Source organism: Rhincodon typus, chromosome 6 (genome assembly GCF_021869965.1).
Source record: "Rhincodon typus isolate 14 chromosome 6, sRhiTyp1.1, whole genome shotgun sequence".
In the NCBI taxonomy this organism is placed as follows: Eukaryota; Metazoa; Chordata; class Chondrichthyes; order Orectolobiformes; family Rhincodontidae; genus Rhincodon; species Rhincodon typus.
The window spans coordinates 33,435,182-33,458,013 of NC_063337.1; the positions used below are offsets into that span (position 1 = coordinate 33,435,182).

The 22,832-nt window shown below is 41.4% G+C and overlaps 1 protein-coding gene across 4 annotated transcripts in view; it reads left to right on the forward strand.

Annotated features, from left to right (window-relative positions):
• Positions 1-22,832, forward strand: part of lnx2a (ligand of numb-protein X 2a) — a 123,375-nt gene that overhangs the window by 28,641 nt on the left and 71,902 nt on the right. For all 4 annotated transcript variants that reach the window (XM_048597650.1, XM_048597652.1, XM_048597651.1 and 1 more), the window contains exon 2: positions 13,020-13,521. In XM_048597650.1, the coding sequence (XP_048453607.1) occupies positions 13,121-13,521 (401 nt within the window). In that variant the 5' untranslated portion in view covers positions 13,020-13,120. The remainder of the gene's footprint in view (positions 1-13,019; positions 13,522-22,832) is intronic.

Genomic DNA, 22,832 nt, shown 5'->3' on the forward strand with positions numbered 1-22,832 from the left:
CTATCCTTTTTGACCCAACACTACAGCAACCCTGTTGATAAGATGTATATTCCGTTACTTTCAACAAGTCTGAAGACTGAAGAGAAGTAGCACTCTTAGTGTGGGCAGTTTGAACTTCTTGCCAGTCAGTTGATCCTTCTGGGCCATTAGTCACCTTGAGCTGCACTTCTTGCTTTCGGTGTCCACCACAGTACAGCAGCAGTTTAGAGAACAGGAGAGAGGGGGAAAAACAGCATTAGCAGCAGCTGCTTTCTCTCCAGCTTGATGGAAGAGAGGATTTCCTCTTATGTATTCAAGAAAGTGAATATTTCAAAGTGGGTACTAGACTTACTGAGGGCAGAACATCCAGCAGAAGCAGTAGCCCAGTGGACAGACAGCAAGGAGCATTAGAAAAGGCAATCTGGCTCCTGTACCTGCAGAGACAGGTCCAAGTACTGGACAGGAAGGTCGAGGAGTTAAAGACAGCGCTGAGGGAATCAGAGGAGGACTGCACCTTAAGGTCAAGGACAGGTGAGATGCTGCATGAGGACCTGCAGCGGGAGAGGCAGGAAAGATGGGCAGGTGGAGGAAAGATACTGGAATCAGGTAGGTTACATGCAGTGTCAGGCCACAGAGACCAAAACCAATGAACAGGGCCTGAAGCAGGAAAACCAGCGTCTGGGGGAACAAGTTAAAGTGCAGGAGGAGAAGCTGAAAGATATAAAGGCAGCCAGTAGGGTAGCTTTCAGTGAGGGGTTCAGTAGGGGAGAGCACGGTCCCTGCCTTGAGCAGATCCTTAAGCTGAGCCTAGCGCTGTCCCAGGCCAGGGGCATGGTTTGCCTGATAAGCCCTGGTGTGGCCCAGGCAGGCAGGGAAGAGCAAGGGCGTGAGGCAGGAGTGGATGATAGGGCAGTCAGGGCCACTCAGTCACTTATGATGCCAGTGGGGAGGACCCGGTGAGGCAGCAGGGAGAGCGGATAGACTGCAGGGCAGGGGGAGATCTGGATCACCACCTCTGGCTCTGAAAGCAGGCCCAGTTTGGCAGCAGATAGATGGGGGTGCAGGGCCAGTACGGAAAGGGCTGGGACCAGGACCTATGTGCCCACTGCGGCAGCAGAAGTATGGTGCGCCCCGGGATGGTCAGCAGCAGTGGGAACTAGAGAGTCACTTTGAGCCCCCACATGGAACCCAGCAGCTCGGGGCTATGGTAGCCCACCTGCAGAAGCTCTCACACAAAGGGGACCCATCTGTACACTTCATGGAAATGGAACAGGTGGGAGATATAAGTGGCTGTGATGACGCCAAGATGGCCAAGTTGCTGCCATTCTCCCTGGACAGCAGGCTGTACAAGTCCCCCTTGGCTGACAGCAAGAAGGGTCGAAGTACATTTGCCACCATCCCGGAAGAAATCCTGGAAGCCATGGGCTTCAATGATGGAAGCTCATTCTCCCGAGTAGAGAATACCTTACAGTTCGCAGGTGAAACCCCGCGGGCATTTATTGACAGGCTGTGGCCTGTTTATGTGAGTGCCTGTGGAGGCTACCTGGACTGGGATAACCTCTGGGGAATGACCGGGCCCGCTGGCTCCGCATCCTTGTGGCCAACAGCCTACCAAGGTTGCGGATCAAGGCCTAGGAAAAGCTGCAGTCCCACAGGCCACTGGGCCTGGGCAGGTGAACTGCCTCACAGGGCAGGTTAGCCAGTCCATAGTTTGGGATTCAGGAAGTTACCCAGAGCCCCCAGGGGAGACCACACTCCCACAGGTCACAGATCAGAAAAAAAAGGCAGCTGGGCTACGCTCTGGGAAAATTACATCGACAGAGATAGCTGCTTAGAACCATTGTTCAGTCCGAAAATCCAATTCATATATCCACTCTAAGAACAATCAATCAATCAGGCCTAAACCCTACCTAACCTAGACGAATGGGCCCTCTGCAGAAGCCAGACATTCTACTTCGATCAATATTCATGCACAGAGCTACTGGACATTCCACTTAATCAAAATACATTTTCACCTACTCTTAACCATCAGGAAGCCAATTACCTCAAAAGAGAACAGCAGTAGCACAATGGGAAGCGCAGATTTGGCATAAAGGTAAGAGACCAGCAATTAGTATAATTGCAGGTCCCTGACCTCACCTGAAGGAACTACAGCCCAAGAACTATCTGCAAGATTACCTCCGGAAGACCCCAACAACAATCCCAAAATCTACCAATACAGGCCCGTTCCCTACCAGGGGAACCAACGGCAACCGAAAACGTCCAGCAGACCTAACAACCGACAACTTCCGCAAACCACCGTCCCGACTGACGAGGCCTCTGGCACATCCTGAGTTTAAAACTGGCCCACAAAACCACCACAACATAAGGAAAACCAAATACACACCCAATAAATCCAAAACTCATCCTACCACATCAGCAGACGCAACCCAGACTGAAGGCCTACACCGCTCAAAGTCTTCTTTGAAACACCAGCTACAGCAAGTGGTAACAGCCAGCTGTATTTCAAAATGGTGTTTATTCCCAGTGGTGAGCTTATATTCTTGAGACCCCAAAGTAGCTAGCAGGGAGGAGAAGGTGGGTGGGGACAGTGCAGGGAACCCCAAGGTTAGGAAGTCTGATTAAAGTGTCTGTGATTAAAACCACTGTTCAATTTCTAAAATTTTTTAACCTTTTGTTTAATTTAATAGCGTATTTAAGTACTGTCCTCTGCATAACTGATAGTGTCAATTTCACTACTTTATATTTGTCTTTATTTCTTGTAATATACTCACCTTTTTTGTTTAATAAATGCAGAGGTTCTTTTGCCCTGAAACACCTGTCTACTGCCTTCTTCGTTTCACATTCCTAAATAAGTCCAGTGTCAGAACCAGGGATCTGGGGGTGATTCAAACCACCTAAAAATCAGCAGATTACTGATGACAAACCAGACCCCTACTGAAGGTATTTGCCAAAAGTGTACTGGATCCTACTATCACTCAGCCAAGAATAGTTATGTTTAAATATTATTTTCACCTGTTTTATTCTCAAAAAAATAGTTGCGAAACTTATGGCAGTACAACATTCTGCAGACTTAGCAATAATACAGTTTTATGTAGAATATTATTCTGAGAGTCAAAACCTGACTTTAGAGCAAGCTTATGTTCTACATTGGTCACAACAGAAGGGCATTGTAATTCTTGAACATAAACAGAAGTTGCTGAAAAACATTAACTCTGATTTTTTTCTTCACAGATGCTGCTAGACCTGCTGAGCTTTTCCAGCAACTTCTGTTTTTGTTCCCGATTTACAGCATCCACAGTTCTTTCGGTTTTTATTTGGCATTGTAATTCCTGCCTAACTGTTGTCTCAATGTATGTTTTTAAAGTTGAAGGTGATGCATCACCTTTTAAACTGACTTGTGCATGGTCCAAAATAAATGACATGCAAGGGATTTTTTTGTCCAGTTACATCTTCTGACTTCTAATCAGCCTGTGCATGTATTGCTTGCATGTTATAATGCCTTTGCACAGCAATATGACTCACATAATGTGGGAGTATAAATCACGATTCATAGTTTGAAAACAAATATACTGCTGTGGGTGGCACAACAGCTGAGTGTTTATCAACTAACAGTGTAGCTATTTTGAGAAAATAAAAATTGTATTCTTGATAATAGCAGCAGTATAGTTATAATGGAAAGACTCGCCAGGTTTCTAATTCCAATTAAGGATTTAAATGACTAAAATTCAGCGGTAAGGTTTATGAATATCAGTAAATAACTTGAGGCTCAATAACCGTTTCTCTGCTCCTTTACATAGCATTGAAGGTATCAGTAGCTTTTAAAATGGAAAATCTTAATCAATACCCACAGATACCATTATAATGCTGAAGTAGAGTATCATGGGAAGAATATAAAGGAATACCAGACATTGAGTGATTTAAATGGTCAATCATATGGCAGTTAATAGTTTTGTCCAACCCAGTCTATTCTTGTTAGCAAACAGCCCAAAAATCAGGCTTCATAGATGTAAAGTATTGGTGAATGGATTAGTAGGAATTTAGATAAATTTTGATGAACTGCCTGCACTTGAACCTCTGCAATCCATGGTGGTTTATGTCCACCTACAATGCACTTAGGAAGGGAATTCCAGGAGTTTGACCCAACAATAGTGAAGGATTGGTGCCATAGTTCCAAGTCAGGACTATGCATAGCTTGGAAGGGAATTTGAAGGTGGTGGTATCCCCATGCATTTGTGAACTCTGTGTGGTTTAGACCATGGGATTAAAAGGTGCTGTCAATGGCCTAAGTGAGTTACTGCAGTGCATGTTATAGATGATATATACTACTGCTGCTGCTGCTACTGCACATCAGTAGTAAAGGGAGTGATTATTGAGGATGGTGGATAGTGTGCCAATCAACTGGGTTGCTTTGCCCAGGCTGGGGTCAAATTTCTTGAAAGTTGTTGGAGCTTCAATCATTGAGGCCAGTGGAGAATATTCCAACACAATCCTGACTTGTGCCCTATAGATAGTGTACAGGCTTTGAAGAGTTAGGAGGTGAGTGACTCAGCACAGATTTCCTAACCTCAGGCCTGCTGTTGTAGCCACAGTATTTATTTGGCTAGCCCAGTGTGGCAGGCAATCCAGTCAATGACGTTCCCTGGGATGTTGATAGTGGAGATTCAGGAATGGTAATACCACCAATGTTCCCACTAATTTTCCTACCGGCTGCACAGACCTCTGAGCCTGTGTACAGCAGCAACTTTTGGAACCGAAATCAATGTGGTGATCAGCATGCCAGCATTGAGAGCTGTGCATAGAACATCGGAGCTTAGAGGGAACATTTCATGCCATTAAATGTCAAGGAGAGATGGTTTGACGTTATTTGCCGTCTATCAGCCCAAGCCTGAATATTGCCCACGTCTTACTGCATTTGGACATGAACTGCTTCAGTATCTGAGCAGTTCAGCAACATTCACAACATTATGCAATCGTCAATAAACAACCGATTTCCCCTCTGACATTATGATGTAAGGAAAATCATTCATGTGGCAACTGAAGATAGTTAGTTTTATCCTTTAGTCTTATTGAGCTATAAATATAACAAAATGGATACTTTGAGGTTTTGCGGTATCTGGCACATGCCTGCCTTTTCTTTCCTTTATTGTTCCCATATGGAATATCAGCAAATAAACTTTGGCAGCTGGGGAAGCTCCTACAATGTAACATTTTTTATTGCTTAGGACCCCTATGAACTTTTTTAACATCGAAGAAATCTGATATTCCGCAAATATGAAATTTAATTATGAGGACAATTGGTATTTAATTGTACCAATGCTTCAAAAATACTTTTACAGGGAGACTTACAAAATAAGAATGGATGTTCATTGATTTCCTTCTTAGAGCACACCTCGAGAGGAACATAGAATCATTAGCAACAATATTTTGTTATATGTGTTATACGTCCTGTTGCTGTCAGTTTCAGACGAATGATAGTGAACAATAATGGCTTCACCATTGTTAAATCCAGGACACTGCTTTTACTGGTGATTATTTTCTCCATAGTTCTAAGGTTCTACTTAACTTTTGCAAAACATTTTGAGAACGTTTTTTTTAGAAAATGAGGACTATCATCATAAAAGAGACCATGATCAATGCCATCTTGCTGTTCATACCCATGATTACCCATATACCCATGATACCCGTGCCTCCCATGATTGGAGGGAGCTGGATATTACCTGTCCACAAGACCATAAGAAAAAGGAACAGCAGTTATCCATTCAACCCCTTGAGCCTACTCCACCATTCAATAGGATCATGGCTGATCTGACAATTTTCAAGTCCACCTACCCGCCCTCATAACCTTTAATTCCCATACTTATCCCTTACAATCTAACTTTCTCAGCCTTAAACATGCATAAGGCCTCTGCCCCTACAGCTGTCTATGTCAAGGGGTTGCAAAGACTCAACCGTGTGAGAGAAGAATTTTTTTCCTCATCTCAATCTTAAATTTGCACCCTTTAATTCTGAAGCTGTGCCCTTTGGTCTTAGACTCCTACGAGAGGAAACATTCAACGTTTACTCTATCGAGCCCTTAAAGAATCCTATATGTTTCAATGTGATCACCTCTCTTTCTTCTAAATTCCAAGAGTCCCAACTTGTTTAACCTTTGCTCATGAGAAAATCCCTCCATACCTAGTGAACCTTCTCTGAACTGCCTCCAGTGAAATAATATCTTTCCTTAATCAAGGGGACTAAACCTGCTCACAGTACTTCAGATGTGCACATTGTACAGTTACAGTAAGACTTCCCTATTCTTATACTCCAATCCCCTTGAAATAAGGACCAACATTCCGTTATCCTTAGTGACTACCTGTTGCACCTGTGTTGACTTTCTGTTTTCCCACCCCTCCCTCCCTCCTGTCACGCCCCCACCCATCCCTTTGTGTGGCAACTCTCTGCAGTTCTCTCCATTCAAATAATTTTGTTCTCCCTTCCAAAATGAACAACTTCATATTTCCATGCATATGCTCCATTTGCCAACTTTTTGTCCACTTATTTAACCTATTAATATCTCTCTGTAAACTTTTTGTATCCCTCTTACAACCTGCTTTTCTATTTATTTTTGTGCTCTCTGCAAATTTGGCTACATTTTTAAAGGGGCATGTATTCGCTTGAATCTTTCTGTTACTCTTTATATGTTTAGAAAAGCTCTTATTGTCAGTTTTTATATTCCTTGTTAATTTGCCCTCGTAGTTTGTTTTCTCTGTCTTTATTATCCTTATAGTCTTTTTTTTTTGCTGGATTCTGAATTTATCCCAGTCTTTGGGGCTATCACTGAATTTTGCCTCCTTATATAAATTTTCTTTCAATTTAATACTCTCCTGAACCTCCTTGGTTTAGCCATGGTTAGGATATCCCTCTCTTAGAATCTTTCCTCCTTACTGGTATATGTTTTTGCTGGGAATCATTAATTACTTCCTTAAATGCTTGCTACTGCTTGCTAACTGTCATTCTTGCTAATCTGTTCGCTCAGTCCATTTAACAACTGTATCCTCATTTCATTGTAATTCCTTTCATTTAAGTTAAACACAGTTGTTTCTGACCTAAGTGTCTCACTCTCAACTGAATACTAGATTCTATCATGTTATGATAGAGACCTTTTACTATGCGGTCATTTATTAAACTTGCCACATCACCCATTACCATATCCAAGATAGCCTGCATCCTGGTTGGATCCATGACATATTGCTCTAGGAAACTATCCATGATGCACTCTATGAATTCATTGTCATAACTACCCTTTCCAATTTGACAAACCCAATCAACATGAAGATTAAAGTCACCCATAACTATTGCTCTGTTCTTTTTACCTGCTCATATTATTTTGTTAATTTATATTCTTTCCTACAAAGTGGCTACTGTTTAAAAGTCTGTACTCCTACCAATGCCTTCTTTGCCTTGTTGTTTTTGTAACCTCCACCCAAATGGACTCCACATCGCCTAAGCCTCATAGATAATCTCTCACAATTGTCTTCATTTCATTTCTTTACAACAGTGCTACCCTCCACCTTTTTCATCCCTCCTGTCTTTCTGAAAGGTCAAATACCTTTGAATGTTAAGTCCCCAGTTTTGATCCCCTTGTAACCATGTTTCCATACTGGCTATGGGATCATATCCGTGTGCCTCGATTTACATTGTCAGTTTGTCTACCTTATTCTGGATGGCTTTGCATCTTAATACACAAAGCATTCCCCAGCCAGCATGTGGCTAGGTAGGTGTAGCTACCCAGCGTATGTAAACAAATAATCAAAGATCAATCAGCATTTTTGGGGTTAAACTAACTTTTAATGTTATGCTGATATGGCAATGTGGCCCAGGCACGCTTTAATGGGTGGCCCATCTTGTTTTTCCCCAAATGTTTTTAAAATGGTAGGAAAGAAAGGAAGACTTCCTTTGAGGGCCACCCTTCGGGCATTTTAACCCACCCAGAAGATAGTAGTTCACTTCCTTTCTCCCCATCTATATTGCAAAATCCATCTCCTCCATCTGTAATTCCACCTCCCCAACAGCTCTAACCTGTCCCTCTCTAATATTGCTGACTCACCTTGGTCCAGGATCTTTGACTGTCTTTCCTGTCAGTCAGTTTGCAGTCCTGACCATGCCCACAACCAAGCTCTGGTACTGTTGGGATGGCAAAACCTGACAGCTATTCAGTTTGGCTGGGAGATTTGGTGTGTGGACTTGCTCCAAGTAAGGGTTTTTTGTCCCACTGTCACCTTGTTAATGTCATCCACAGAGTAATGTCGCTGTAGAGTGGATGCGGTTCTGGTTGGTTGCTTTTTGACTGCTATTTCATTAAGGAAACTGACCCCCCCCAGCCCTATTCCCATTAAAATCAGCCCAGGATTTTACTCATCAAAAAGACTTCACCATATTTTAGTTTCACATATGATCACTTACCTTTTAAGTGACTGCATCCCTTTCATTATAAGCTCATAGTATTATACAAGGCTTGATTTCTCAAACCATTTGAAGTTCAGGCTGCACAGGAAGTAAATCAACTGCTTCGACTAGAAGTTTCTCATTCTCACAGGTTAATTGAGAAAGGCACAAATGTTTGTAAGCTATTCATTCTTGTAATGTAAGTGAAGGTAAACTTATCCAGAGAAGGTGGTTTGAGAGTTTTTGGTTAACCATTTGATGTTGGCGAAGACTTGTTACAACCATACAAAAGTTACAGCACAGAAAGTGGCCATTCAGCTCATCGTGTCTCTGCCAGCTGAATAAACAAGGTGCCTGTTCTAATCCCACTTTCCAGCTCTTGGTCTTTTGCCTTGCAGGTAAGCGCACTTCAGGTTCCTTTTAAATGAAGTGACAGTTTCCACCTCAAGCCACCAAATTCGGCCAAAGATTGCAGAGACTGCTCAGCCTCTGGCTGAAAGTCTTTTTTCCTCATGTCCCTTCTAATTCTTTGATCAGTCACCTTGTATCTGTGCCCTGTAACTGAGTTCCCCAATAGGCGGAACAAATCTGCTCTCTCTGCTCTGTCCATGTCTCTCGTTATTTTGTAAACTTCAATCAATTCATGTCCAAGTTTCCTCTGTTCTAAGGAAAACAGCTGACTTCTCCTTTCCTCCAGATGCTGCCTGGCTTGCTATGTTCATCCTTATTCTTATACTACAATCCCCTTGAAATAAGGACTAACATTCCATTATCCTAAGCGATTACCTGCTGCACCTGTGTGCTGGCTTTCTGTGTTCCCACCCCTCTCTCCTCTCTCGCCCCTGCCTATCCCTTTGTGTGGCAGCTTGTCTACTTTAGATTCCAGCATCTGCAGTCTTTTTGTCTCTAAGTTAGCTTTTCCAATATTTCCTCATACCTGGAATTTTCAAGTCCTGGCATCATTCTTGTAAATCACTTCTGTACTCTCTAGAGCAATTATGTACTCCTGTAATGATGAACAGAACGGTACACAAAACTCCAGATGTAGCCACACTAATGTCTTAAATATTTGTAACATGACACCCCTGTTCATGTATTCAATACCTCGCCCAAAGAAGGGAATCTTATAGTCATTTACAACACGGGAGGGCAGTCTTCATGTCTGCACCAGTCAATAATAATCTGACTATACTAACCTCATCTTATGGCCATATCCTTGAAGGCTATGGCAATGCCAGTGAACATCTAAACACTGATTGAAAGTTACGAGAGTTTCTGGCTCAACCAACCTTCAGGAAGTGAGTTCAGATTCCCACTATCTGTTTAACTTGTACAGGCCTCATCTCCCCATAAATGGTTCCAATGCCTCAGGAATCTAAAGCCCTCCCTCCTGCACTATCTCTCCAGTCACATTCATCTGCTGTATCCTTCAATTTTTACACTGACTACTGTATGGCACTGGAAGTAATTTGGAGATTAATATCATTGAAATCCTGCTTTTAAATTTCCTACCTAACTCTCTAAACTCTGCTTGCAAAATCTCATTTCTGCTTTCCCTCGTCATTGCTTCCAACATGGACCATGAGTTTTTAGCTGTTCATCTCCCCCCCGCCTCGTTCAGAAAGACATGCAGCCATTCCATTACATTCTTCACCATACTACTCAGGAGGCAACATATCAACCCAAGATCATGTCAATAGCTGCAGAAGTACTTGTTTACTCCCCACGCAATTAATTCCCTTCCATTATTGCCCTTCCACAATTCTTCCTCCACCTCCTGAACAGCTGGATGTCACAGTGCCATGGCATTGGCTCTCGCTGGTATCCACAGAGGAAGCATCCCGTATATCTTCTTTACCTGCTCATAAAATTGCCTTGCCATCTTCAGGGACGTGTGGACATGCAGACAAAGGTCTCTCACTTCTTCTACCCCACCAATATCCTTCTATTTATTGTGCAATCCCTTGCTTTGTTTGTTCTGTGCAAAAGCATGACTTCACACTTTTTGGATTGAATTCCATCAGCTATTTTGCCGCCCATTCACTTTAACTATGTAGCCAATTTTTGTGTGATCTGCTAATTTCCCAACCATGCCTCTCACATTTAGCTCTGAATCATCAATGTATACCACAGACAGCAATGGATGCAACTCTGAGCCTTGTGACTACCGGAAACTGCTTTCTATTTGCAAAAATTTCCATCAACTGTCACCCTTTGTTTCCTGTCATGGAGTGAATTTTGGATCCAGTTTGCCATATCCCTCCGTGTCCGATGGGCTTTAATTTTCCTGCCCATTCCCACTATGTGAGACTTTGTCAAATCCATATTGACCACATCCACTGCCCAACCTCATCAATCTTCCTTGTTAATTTCTCAAATAATTCAATTAAGTCACTGTGTCATGACCTTCCCCTAAGAAAATCATGCTGACTGTCATTGAGTAATCTGTACTATTTTATCATAGAATCATTATAGAATCCGTACAGTGTGGAAACAGGCCATTCGGCTCAACAAGTCCACACCGACCCTCCAAAGAGCATTCCACCCAGAACTATTCCCCTACACTTTCCCTGTAACCCTGCATTTCCCATGGCTAACACACCTAACCTACATACTCCTGAACACTGTGGGCAATTTAGCGTGACCAATTCACCTAGCCTGCACATCTTTAGACTGTGGGAGAAAACCGATGCACCCAGCAGAAACCCACACAGAATGGAGAGAATGTGCAAACTCTACACAGACAGTCTCCAAAGGGTGGAATCGAACCTGGGTCCCTGGCACTGTGAGGCAGTAGGGCTGACCACTGAGACACCATGCCGAGGCATTTTAGGTAACAGTTAATTCTATGTTTCGGTATCAATTCTAGTAATTTGTCCCCCACTGAGATCAGACTGATTGATGTATAATTATTTGGGCTATCCTTGCACCTTTTTTGTCTAATGGTACAATATTCACAGATTTCCTGTTTTCATCTGCATCTAAATGAGGCTAGGAAAATTATCTACAAAGTATCTACTATTTCCTTCCTGGTTTCTTGAACAGCCTAGGATACAATAAATCTGGCCCTGCGTGATTTATCTACCTTCAAAAGGAAGTTAGTCCCTCGAGTACTTCTCATTATGCATATCTCATCAATTGTTTCACTCTCTTTAATTATGACGTCTTCTTCATCCCTCTCCTTTGTGCTCTTCATTTGGAGCACTACCCACATTTCTGCATCCACACACAAGGTATCAAATACACCTCTGATGGCTCTAACTGTTTCTTTAAGTCATCCTTTTGCTCTTAATATACTGATAAAACGTGTTTGGTTTTTCCTTAGTTTTAATTTTTATATCCTGTTTGCTTTCTTAATTTCCTTTTTCACTTCATACCTGTATTTTCCATACTCCTCTAAGCCTCCTTTCTAAGATTGGCATAATCTCTGTTTTCAGCTTTATTTTACCCTGTATGCCTCTGGATATCCATGGGGCTCCAGATTTGGCAGTACCACCCTTTTTCTTTGTAAGGACAAATCTACGCTTTGCCTGTATAATGTCAATTTGAATGTCTCTCGAAGAATTGTCACTAACTTTCCTTCAAGAACCTGTATCCAGTCCACTCTATATTTATGCTTCCTGAAAATAACTGAAAAGTCGGAAAAAATGATTAAACCAGCCACTAATGAGCTAGCTACAGCTTCTGTCAGAGCTTGTGTAACCTTGATTTAAGGCTGCAATAAGTTGCAACTTCTCTTAAAGTGTAACACTTATTTAATTGTTAATTAAATGGAAAAATTAAACTTTATATAAAAATTACACTTCACTGACTCCAAATGCAAACCAAGTGGTTATATTAGAATTTTGAGTGAGAGGATGGAACTACTGTGTTAGTAACCATAAATTAAGACTAATCCAAAGGTCCCCTTATAATGTGTGAACGCCCAGATTTGAGATCACAAAAATGACTGTTGCACCTGGTGCAATTAAGATCATCATTGTAGAGACAGGGCTACTTTTAAGCTGGTCACCAGGAACACTAATTTGTAAGAATAATTTTCTTGACACATAGAGGATGGTGAAGGAAACGGAGTAATGATGAGAAGGGGCATTGTAGACATTATTGTCTTTGAGTGACCTACTCTGATCATAAGACTCACCTGCTTGGTCATTGGCTGCACCTAATTTTATATTTTCTAATCAATCTGTTCGGGGATGATACTACACATTTTTGGAGCAGGTGGGACTTGAACCCTAGTCTCCCAGCTCAGAAATAGCAACTGATCAGCATGCCAGGTTTTTGTCAAGGCAGCAAATTGAAAATTTTACTCATATTTAATTAAGTTTTGTGAGATCATACATGATAGTTTTATACTTTAGGGTTTTAATCAGGTGAACAATTTCTTACAAAAAGGGTAATTTTTTTGGAGCTAGGTTCCATTTATCCACAGGAGATTTGAAGTAAGATTACTTGTTCTCTTTTTGTACAGAACGATTGAACTGTCTTTCGTCAAAATATCCCTTGATCCTGTTAAACCTTGTCTTCCTCAGTTCATGAAAAATGGTAAATAATTGAACAAAGTGCTTTTGCTTTGATGGAAGATGAATTTTTTGAATTTTTTTTTTTAACAGAACAATGAGACTCTGAAATTGCTGGGACCAGGATAGTTTGCATTTGAATATCTGACTATGGACTAATGACTGTAGATGCAACCTTGTCAAATTGAGTTATCATGAGTACTACTAATGATGATGCTAATCCAGAAGAACAGGAATCCCCTTTAAATCCATTATGCTTTGAGTGTGGCCAACAGCACTGGACAAGAGAGAACCATCTGTATAATTACCAGCATGAAATGGATGATGACCTCGTTTGTCACATTTGTCTGCAGCCTCTATTGGAACCACTGGATACTCCCTGTGGACACACATTTTGCTACAAGTGCCTCCGTAATTTCTTGCGAGAGAAGAACTTCTGCCCATTGGACCGCAAAAGGCTTCACTTTAAACTGTGCAAAAGGTCCAGCATTCTTGTTCACAAACTTTTAGACAAACTGTTGGTGTCTTGCCCTTTTGAAAGTAACTGTCAAGAAGTGATGCAGCGCTGTGATTTGGAGGCACATCTTAAACACCGGTAAGCAATATATGAACAGTAATAAAAAAATTGCATATATTATCATTGTATCAATATTGGTAAAGGAAAATTTTTGTAACTTCTAAATACGATCATTGGAAATTCAGGCGTGTCTACTTTTGGGCACCTTGCCCAACAATGTTAACAGTCTGTGCTCAATAGGAAAAGTCTGAGGAGCCCTTGATTTTAGAGCTTTCAACATATAATGTAGATAGTGCTGATGCAGGAGTCCACACTGATTAGTGCCCCAATTTCCAGGGAGTAATTGGATTGAATCATGTGAGATCTGGAGGAGGAGTAAGTGGGCCTTGGAGTGGGTGGTCAGGGTTTCTTAGGGACTGGAGAGTGGGATTACAAACTGGAGTACTGTTGGGGGTGTAAAAATAACTGTTGGGGTTAGGTAGGAAGATAGTAGACCGTAGGAAGAGTTTAGGTTGAGAGTTTAGATAGGATAAGTGTAGTCCTCGCAAATATTGTTATTGGGGATTAGATAAGGAAATTGCTGGCCTAGGGACAGTAAGGACTGCCAACGCTGGAAGCTAGAATCAATAAATCTGGAGCTGAAAAAGCACAGCATGTCAGATAGCATCCGAAGAGCAGGAAAGTCAACATTTCGGGCCGAAACCCTTCATGTCCAGTTGACTTTCCTTCTCCTTGGATGCTGTCTGACTTGTTGTGCTTTCCCAGCTCCACTTTTGCTGGCCTAGGGAGGACTGTTGAGAACAAAAACAGAATGTTCTAATGAAATGCGGTGTGTCTGCAGCATCCTTATGATGGACAGTGAAGGAATTGAGGGTAATGGGGATAAGGCAGGAAAGTGGAGTTAAGGATTGTCAAGTCATTCATGATTTCATTGAATGGCTGAGCAGACACAATAGGCCGAATAGCCTAATTCTGTTCCTACATTTATGGTCTAAAGGGTCACTGGACTTGAAATTTCAACTTTATTTTTCTGCCATACACTGCCAGACCTGCTGAATTTCTCCAGCAACTTACTGTCCTTATTTCATATTTCCAGCATCTGCACTTCTTTTGATTTACTTTTATAGTACTGTTGGGGTGTGGTTGGGTAGGAAGATTACATGCCTTGGGAGTGCTGTTGGCGTGTTGTGAAGGGTGCTATTGGATAGAAAAGGTGCAGAGTTCAGGAAGACAGTTGGGCCAGGGAACTATGTTGGGAAGTGCAGCCTAGCAGGTCAGGAATGGGGCATGGTTGTACTAGAGGGTGAAGTTAAAGATATATGGACTGAGAGCACTGATACTGATTGCCTTAAGGCAAACCAAGGTTGCAGAAGGGGCCAGAAGCTGGCTTTAATTCTCTTACTTTCATTTGTAAATAGACTAATGTCTGCTTCATCATAGTATCCCGACGTTGCAGAAGGAGGCCATTTGTCCCATTGAGTCCACACTTACCCTCTGAAGAGCATCAGACCCAGATCCAGACCCCTACCATATCCCTGTTAACTCCACTACCAGGGCTAAATCACCTAATCTGCACATCTTTGGACTGTGGGCGGAAACCAGAGCACCTGGCAGAAACCCATGCAGACCCAGGAAGAATGTGCAAACTGCACACAGACAGTCACCCAAGGCTGGAATCAAACCCAGTCCCTGATGCTGTGAAGCAGCAGTGCTAGCCACTGTGCCGCCATGCCACAATATATAGGTAAAGGTCACCTCTTTAACAAAGTGGCATCTGGCATAAAGGATTTCCTTTACCAAGATGAAATCTGGCATGACTTTAAACAGAAATGGCTAAATGCTCGCTTGATATTTTTGGTTGATATATTTAGGCATGTGGCAACAACAGAAGAGTATCGTGGATGTAATTTTAAACAGTAATTTTATTCAATATATAATTTAGTAGTGTTATCCATGATTAATTTTCCTACAAACTTAATTCAAATAGCTAATTCTGCCTAAAGGAAAATATTGATCAATTTTGTGTGTAATTAAATTTTATTAATCTCATTAAGCATGCTCTTCCTTTTTGGTGAAATTTGTTAACTACAAATAACTGAATATAATACGGTAAGAATTCAAAACATTATCGAGTTAGAGATGCTTTGTGTCACTGATCTAGAATACTATACAATGAAAAGCAAAAAGCAATGCAATGCATTAGAATTCAAGGTCCTGATTTTTTTAAATTTGAAGTTAATTAATGAAGGTATATATATTGTAAAAATTTAATTTGGTATATTTTCACTATATTTGCAGACATGCTCTGCTGTAAGGAAGAGTCCTTGTGGCCCAGTGGTAACATCTCTACCTAAAGTCAGAAACTCCAGGTTTGAGTCCTCTGAAAGGACTTGTTGCCCGTAGAAGTTGCATACATAATCTAGCCAAGCAGGTTGATTTTCAATCTTTAAAATTCCTTATGATATCCATGATGGCAGGCTGTGTCAGTGTGATCCTGCAGAAGGCAATGGCAAACCTCTGCAATACTTTACCCATTGCATAGATCAATCCAATGAAAGAACAGGTCCAGCCTTGGAAATAAGCACAGAAGAAAAGACAGACAGAGTCTGCTTTAAGATGATTTCTATTCTATATTTTTCAGGTTAGGAATGCTTACACTGCAACATCATTATTGCTGATAAAGCCTAAATACTAATAAACCTGAATAGTGCTTGTTAGAATTGTGAAAAAATGACAATGAAGTAGTGTCTTGTATTTAGAGGTAGTGTTGATCTAAAGGAATCCTGATCAGTTTAATCAGTAGTCTATTCACCATAAACTAGGACTGCAGCACTTATCTCTTTACATAATAGATCACAATATTTAAGGCTACTAATTATTTAAGATTCTACTGTACAATGTACTTACTAATATGCCTCGGTTATTATGTTAGTCCAAGGTCTGGTGATGATGAGCAATACATTTTTAAGCATCAATTTGAAACTCTAGGATCATGCCTGGAGGAGAACAAATGGTAATTTGGATTTTGATTCGCTGAGTATGTACACAACTACTGTTGTTGGTTTATACTTCATTTTGATGTTGAAATTGATCATGTGATTGGTTTATTTGTATGAATCATGGCAAGGCACTAATGGTAACTATTGGTAACTTCTGAAAAATTTAAATCATGACTGTATAAATGAGCTAATCCTTTTAAATCAAATCAAGCAATCTGCTAGGTCGTAAGTGAAATTTTCATATTACGGCGTGATTATATCTAATGTAGAACCGTGTGGATTTTCAAATACTTTAGTAAATGTTGTTAGAAACAGTGAACCATATTAAGACAACCTTTTGTTTACTGCTGGAATGATCTTTTTCTTCATCTATAGTTCACCAATTACTTCTACTGAAGAGGAACAAACTTGACATGATCAATTTAGATACTTGTTAGCTGCCAGGTTTTATTGTTTTACAATGAGGTAATTAATGGCTGCTTTCTACTGTGTGACATCTGCTTTGTTAACATTTTTCATTCTTTTAACAAAGAACAGATTTTAAATAATACAATGAACATTACTTTAAGCATATATGTTATATGACCTTTGTTGACACAACAATTTAGCTGAATGTTGTCAAATACTATTTTGCAGTCTAAATAAAAAGTACTATTTCAAAAAAAAATCTATCCTTTGCTAAACTAAGTTATTGACAAATAGTTTTTCCAGCATTATATTTGTTATAGTTCCAGATAAGATGATCAAATTATGTGATGATTTGGTAATGGACAAGTAACCTTTCTTGTCCAGTGTAAAGAAGTTGAACTTTGAGATCCCAGGTACTGATTAAGAGAATAAAGCTGCCGGATTCCATGACTTTGAACAAACAAACTAAACCTTATTATACAAGCTTGGAATAGTAAAACAACTTACAATGAATGAACAATTTTTACTTTAACATCTGTGATTTACATTAGGTAAATGTGAGTTAATAAATAACATTGGTTTGAACACGTCCCAGTATGTGTGGAATAGCAAATGTGTTCAGGATTGAACATGTGGATTTCTCAGCAACCCACCAAGACAGTACTAACACTGTGGGTCGCCAATAAAATTTTGTCTCATTTCCAAGGCATTCTAATTTTGCACTTTAGAGGATCTAGCTTTGAAACTCCCTTAGGTGCTACACTGTTACAAAATTCCTCAATGACTGATGACATCTTTCCCTAAGATTACGATGCTCTGGACTCCTGAGGCTATATTCTACAATCTACTCAAGGACTTAACTACAGGTCTTCCGCAGACAGTATCATTATCTCCATGAAGCTGCCACTGAACCTGGCTCCAATATTTCTCAGCTGCACCAAGCAAACACTACCATGGACTTTCTTTACAAGACTGTCAGCTGCACTGAACTATCAATGATTCCCAAAGTTTCTTCTGAACCCCAGTTCTCTCCAATACAGAGCCAGTGGTATTTTGCAGCTATCTCAACTCCTCAGGATTTTGTCTGAGCCCTGAATGCCTAGAAAATGATAACAATACCCCTTCTGCTTCCTTATAAGTATTCCTGCTGTTTCTAAATAGCTGTTTGATCAGTAGTCTGAAAGTAGCAGCCTTCTGCTGCAGCTGCTTCTGACCACCCATGGAATTGCCTTCTCTGACTCCTGCTCCCTGACTAAAATTTGACTTTTGACCTGTTCACTGATCCTTGACCTGAACTGGGGTAGGTTTTCTTACTGAATTGGCTCGTTGCATTTTTATTTATGTGCAGGTAAGCACGAAGATCTGCCCCTTGCTGGAACTTTCCCGTGACATATTTAATAAACACTTGGTGTAGAGGAAATGTCTGACATAAAGTTTCTCACCAGTTCAAAGTATAGACTGCCATGCTGGCAGGAGAGTACAGGGAATAGGCCTCAGCTGAAGGGAATGTTATATCAATGGTCACCTAGTAAAAAAATCCTCCAAGTAGTCACTCCCAATTGCATATAAAACAACATCTTAATGAAAGGTTGAGTAAAGGTAAAGGCTCACAACCTTAAAATAAGTCTGTACTTTGCTATGCAATTTCTGGATTCTACTCTGAAGCCAGGATCAAAAGAAGAAGAGCCCAATTCCCTGGCTCCATCTCTACCACCACATTACATCATACCTCTGAGGAAATACAGTCACAAATCTCAGAGGATGCACCATTAAAGGGCCTTAGTCCCCATCTTCCACCAACATAGAGTCATTCACCTCGATGGGTAATGTATCTAGAGCACACTCAGAACGCACATTCTGCTGAGCACAGCTTTGATGCATGCAGCTGGAAGAGGAAGAATTGGCTGAGGTCTCTGGCATTTGGAGGACTGCTGGAAATTAATAAAGGTGTTGAGACCATGGACTTGACCATTAATGGCAGATTGGAGCAAAGGCCAGAGAAGTCTGCTCAGGTATTAACTCCAGTATACGAGGGTATGGAAACCTTCATCTAATGAGTAGCAAGTATCATGGAGAGCCAGGTTTGGTAGAACTATCAACATCTGCATGGGGTCCTTTACTTCATTATTCACGCCATGGATGCATTCATTTGTTGGCTAGGTGAGAGAGGACCAAAGGTCCTTGAGCGTTTTTTCAACGATGATCACCCTAGATGCTCACATATGCATCACGCGCAGCAACGCATAGACCACTGAGGCTGTCTTTCACTAATGTCCTCTGGCTAGGTGAGAGAGGGCCACGGGACCTTGTGGTTTAGTACAGTTCTGCTATCACTGTTGTCTCATGCATCTCATGAATCCCCAGCTTTGAAAGTGTTCAAAGTCTGCCCCATTTAGCACTGTTGTTGAGCCACATAACACTATGGGAGGGTATCCTCAATGTGGATTTTGTCTCCGCAAGGACTCTATGATTATCACACCTACCATTAGTTTTTCTATTCATTCATGGGATGAGGGTGTCCCTGGCTATGCCAGAATTTATTGCCCATTCCTAATTGCCTAGAGGGCAATTAAGAGTTGACCACATTGCTGTGGTTCTGGAGTCACACTTTAAACCAGACCAAGTAAGGATAGCAATTTCCTTCTCTAAAGGGCAATAGTGAACCAGAAGGGTTTTTCTGACAATTGACAATGGTCACCATGGTCACCTTTAGACTACAAGGGATTTTAACCCAGATCCCCAGACCATTAGTTAGGTCTTTGGATTAACAGTCCAGCTATAATACCACTAGGTCATTGCCTTCCTGCAGGAAGGCAGTCATTGACAAATGCATCTGCAACAGTAAGTTTGGTGAGGATGAGGTAAAGTAGATTTTTTCCTTTTGTTGGCTCCCTTGTTACCTGTCATAGACCCAGTCTAGCAACTATATCCTTTAGGAACTGGTCAGCTTGGTCAGTAGTGGTACCGAAGACTCTGGTAATGGACACTGAAGCTGCACACCCAGAGTACATTCTGTGCTTTTGCCACCCACTGTGCTTCCTCTAAATGGCGTTCAACATGGACGAGTATTGATACATCAGCAGAGGATATGTGGCTGATGATAAATAGCAGGAGGTTTCCTTGTTCATGCTTGACATGATGCCATGAGACTTCATGAGGTCCAAAGTCAGTGATGAAAATTCCCAGGACAAAGCTTGCACCATTGTGTACCACGATACTGACCTGTTGAATGAGCATAGAATGCATTGACCAAACTGGGGAGGCATAAATGAGGAGTACTGTTTGTGAACTTTGCAAATTCCAGTAATGGTGACGCTGTCAGTACAACGAAAACAGCAAGAAAAATGGTCATGGTTATTTTTGAAGAACTTCCTACTTTATGATGTGGGAATTTCCTGTGAAACTAAAAGCATCCGGGAAGCAGGATTTCCTGATCATTTCCAGTTATTTTCACCACAATGATAAATCTGCTTCAAGGGAAAGATTTCTCAGAAGCAAAATGGAGGGGTCATGAAGTCCGTTGCTGCATTTAGCCCATGCAGAGTTACACTTGAAGGAAAATGTAATTCTCATCCTTCATGATTTTGAATCAAATCTTCTCTTAATCTTCTCTGCTCTAAGGAGAACAATATTTGGTCTACATGGCATACTCTTAATTTTGCATTACCTCCCAATTCCCTCCCTAACTGCATTATGGGTCAGCCCACAGCAGGTAGACTGCAGCAGTTCAAGAAGTCAGCTCACCACCATCTTCTCAAGGGCAACTAGGGATGGGCAATAAATGCTTGCCAGCCAGCGATGCCCACATCTCACAAAATGAATAAATGAAAAAAATTGCTAGGGGTTGTGGGTGGGGGCATTGTCAGTGATGACTGGTCGTGGACGTATTAGCTGCCCCATCTGCCCGAGGGTAAATTGAGGCTTCTAAGTGATCACTTAATACCTCGTTAAGGTCCTTATCCCATTCCTGCTGCTACAGTACATACAGCAGAGGGAGGTTCACATCAGTTGGGTGGCTCACACCAAACAGGTAGGCCATGAAGCTTTAAATGCACAATGTGCAGGTGGGGCAGGGGGATGGGTGGGGTTTGAGTACAGCACTCTTTCTTGTGGGGCCCCATTGCCAATTGGAGACTCATCCCTCATTACAGTCCAGTCTAATCATTACAACTCCACCCAAATTAACTTATCTCCTACTCCTGCCTCCTCCACTTCAAATCCTGCCTCTTGGACTATTCCCTTCCTCACTGGGCCTTCCACCTAGACCCTGCCGATTGTCCAGACTTACACTTAGTCAAACATTTATCAGCTCCTATTCTTCAGGGACTGGCTATAGTGCCAGCAGTGGCTATTGCTGTACCTGGTGTTGCTGGGACTACAGAACTATCAGCAATCCAATTGGATAGCAGTTTTCTAAAGTGGAACAGCATAGCAGATAGAGATACAATATCCAGAGTGGAAAACATTGCCATCTGAAAAGTTCTTCCAATAGATACATTCAGCTAAGCTACAATTTATTGTTCTATGCACCATTTATTTGTGCAGAAAATATCCTTCAGTACAAAGAAACTTTGCAAAATTGTGTATGAGACACATTAAGAGTGCAAACTTACACTGATATAGTGTCTTGGACACCTTCAGGACTTTAGCATTCACTGCCAATTCAGTTCAGCACAATTAAGGTGTACTCAATACTATAATATAGTCATTTGCAGCAGTCAGGGTTGTACAGCATGGTAACAGGCACTTTGGCCGATCGTGTCTGCACCAGTCATTATATACTTCTCTCGTTCCACTTTCCAGCACTTGGGCTGAATGCTATGGTATTTCAAATGTACATAGAAATACTTCTTGAATGTTATGATGGTCCCATCTCTACTGCCCTTTCAGACGGTGAGTTCTAAATGGTGAGTTCCACTATGGGTGAAAAAAATCTTCCTTAAATCCCCTCTCAACCTCCACCGCTTTACTTTACATCTATGGTCCTTGGTTATTTGCCCCTCTACTAAGGGGAAAGATTTTTTCCTACCTGTCCTGTTAATGCTGCTTATAATTTTATACACCTCTTCAACCTTCTCTATTCTAAGGAAAACAAAATCAGGCTACCTGCTCTTTCTTCAAAGCTGAAATGCTCTAAACCAGACAACATTCTTCTGACTCTCCTCTACGACCTCCCTAGTACAATCACATCCTTCCTTTAGTGTGGTGACCAGATCTGCATACGGTACTCAATCTGTTGCCTAACTAATGTTATATACAAGCCCATCATAACCTCCTCCCTCTTGTCATCAATGCGTTGATTAATAAAGGTAATTATTCCAAATGCCTTCTTGACCATCTTATTGACCTGTCCTGTTGCATTCAAGCATGGACATTCCCGCCAACGTCCTTCTGATTCTCTGTACAGCTCAGGATCTTGCCATTCATCATGTACTCCCTTGCCTTGTTTGTCTTTCCAAAATGCATCACCTCATGCTTTTTAAGATTAAATTCCATTTGCCACTGTTCTGCCCACCTGACCAGCCCATCTGTATTGTTGTATGGTCTAACATTTTCCTCCATGCCTTTTACGCCACGCCAATTTTCGTGTCATCTGTGAACATACTGATCAAATCTCCTATATTCATGTCTGTATCAATAATGTACACTGCAAGCAGCTAAGTACCCAACACCAAACCTTGCTGTATGCCACTGGACACAGGCTTTCAATCACAAAAACAGCTTTCAGTCATCACTCTCTGCTTCCTGCCTCAGGCCGTTTTTAGATGTGTTTTTTTTTAATTTGCACATTAGTGGTTTTACCTTCTTGATCAGGATGACTTGTAAGAATTTGTCCAAAGCCTTACTAAAGTTCATGTAGATTAGATTAACTTCACCACACTCATCCACATACCTAGTCACTTCCTTAGAAAATGTAAACAAACCTGTCAGGCATGATCTTCCCCCTGACAAAGCCATGCCTATCATTATATCTAATGACAG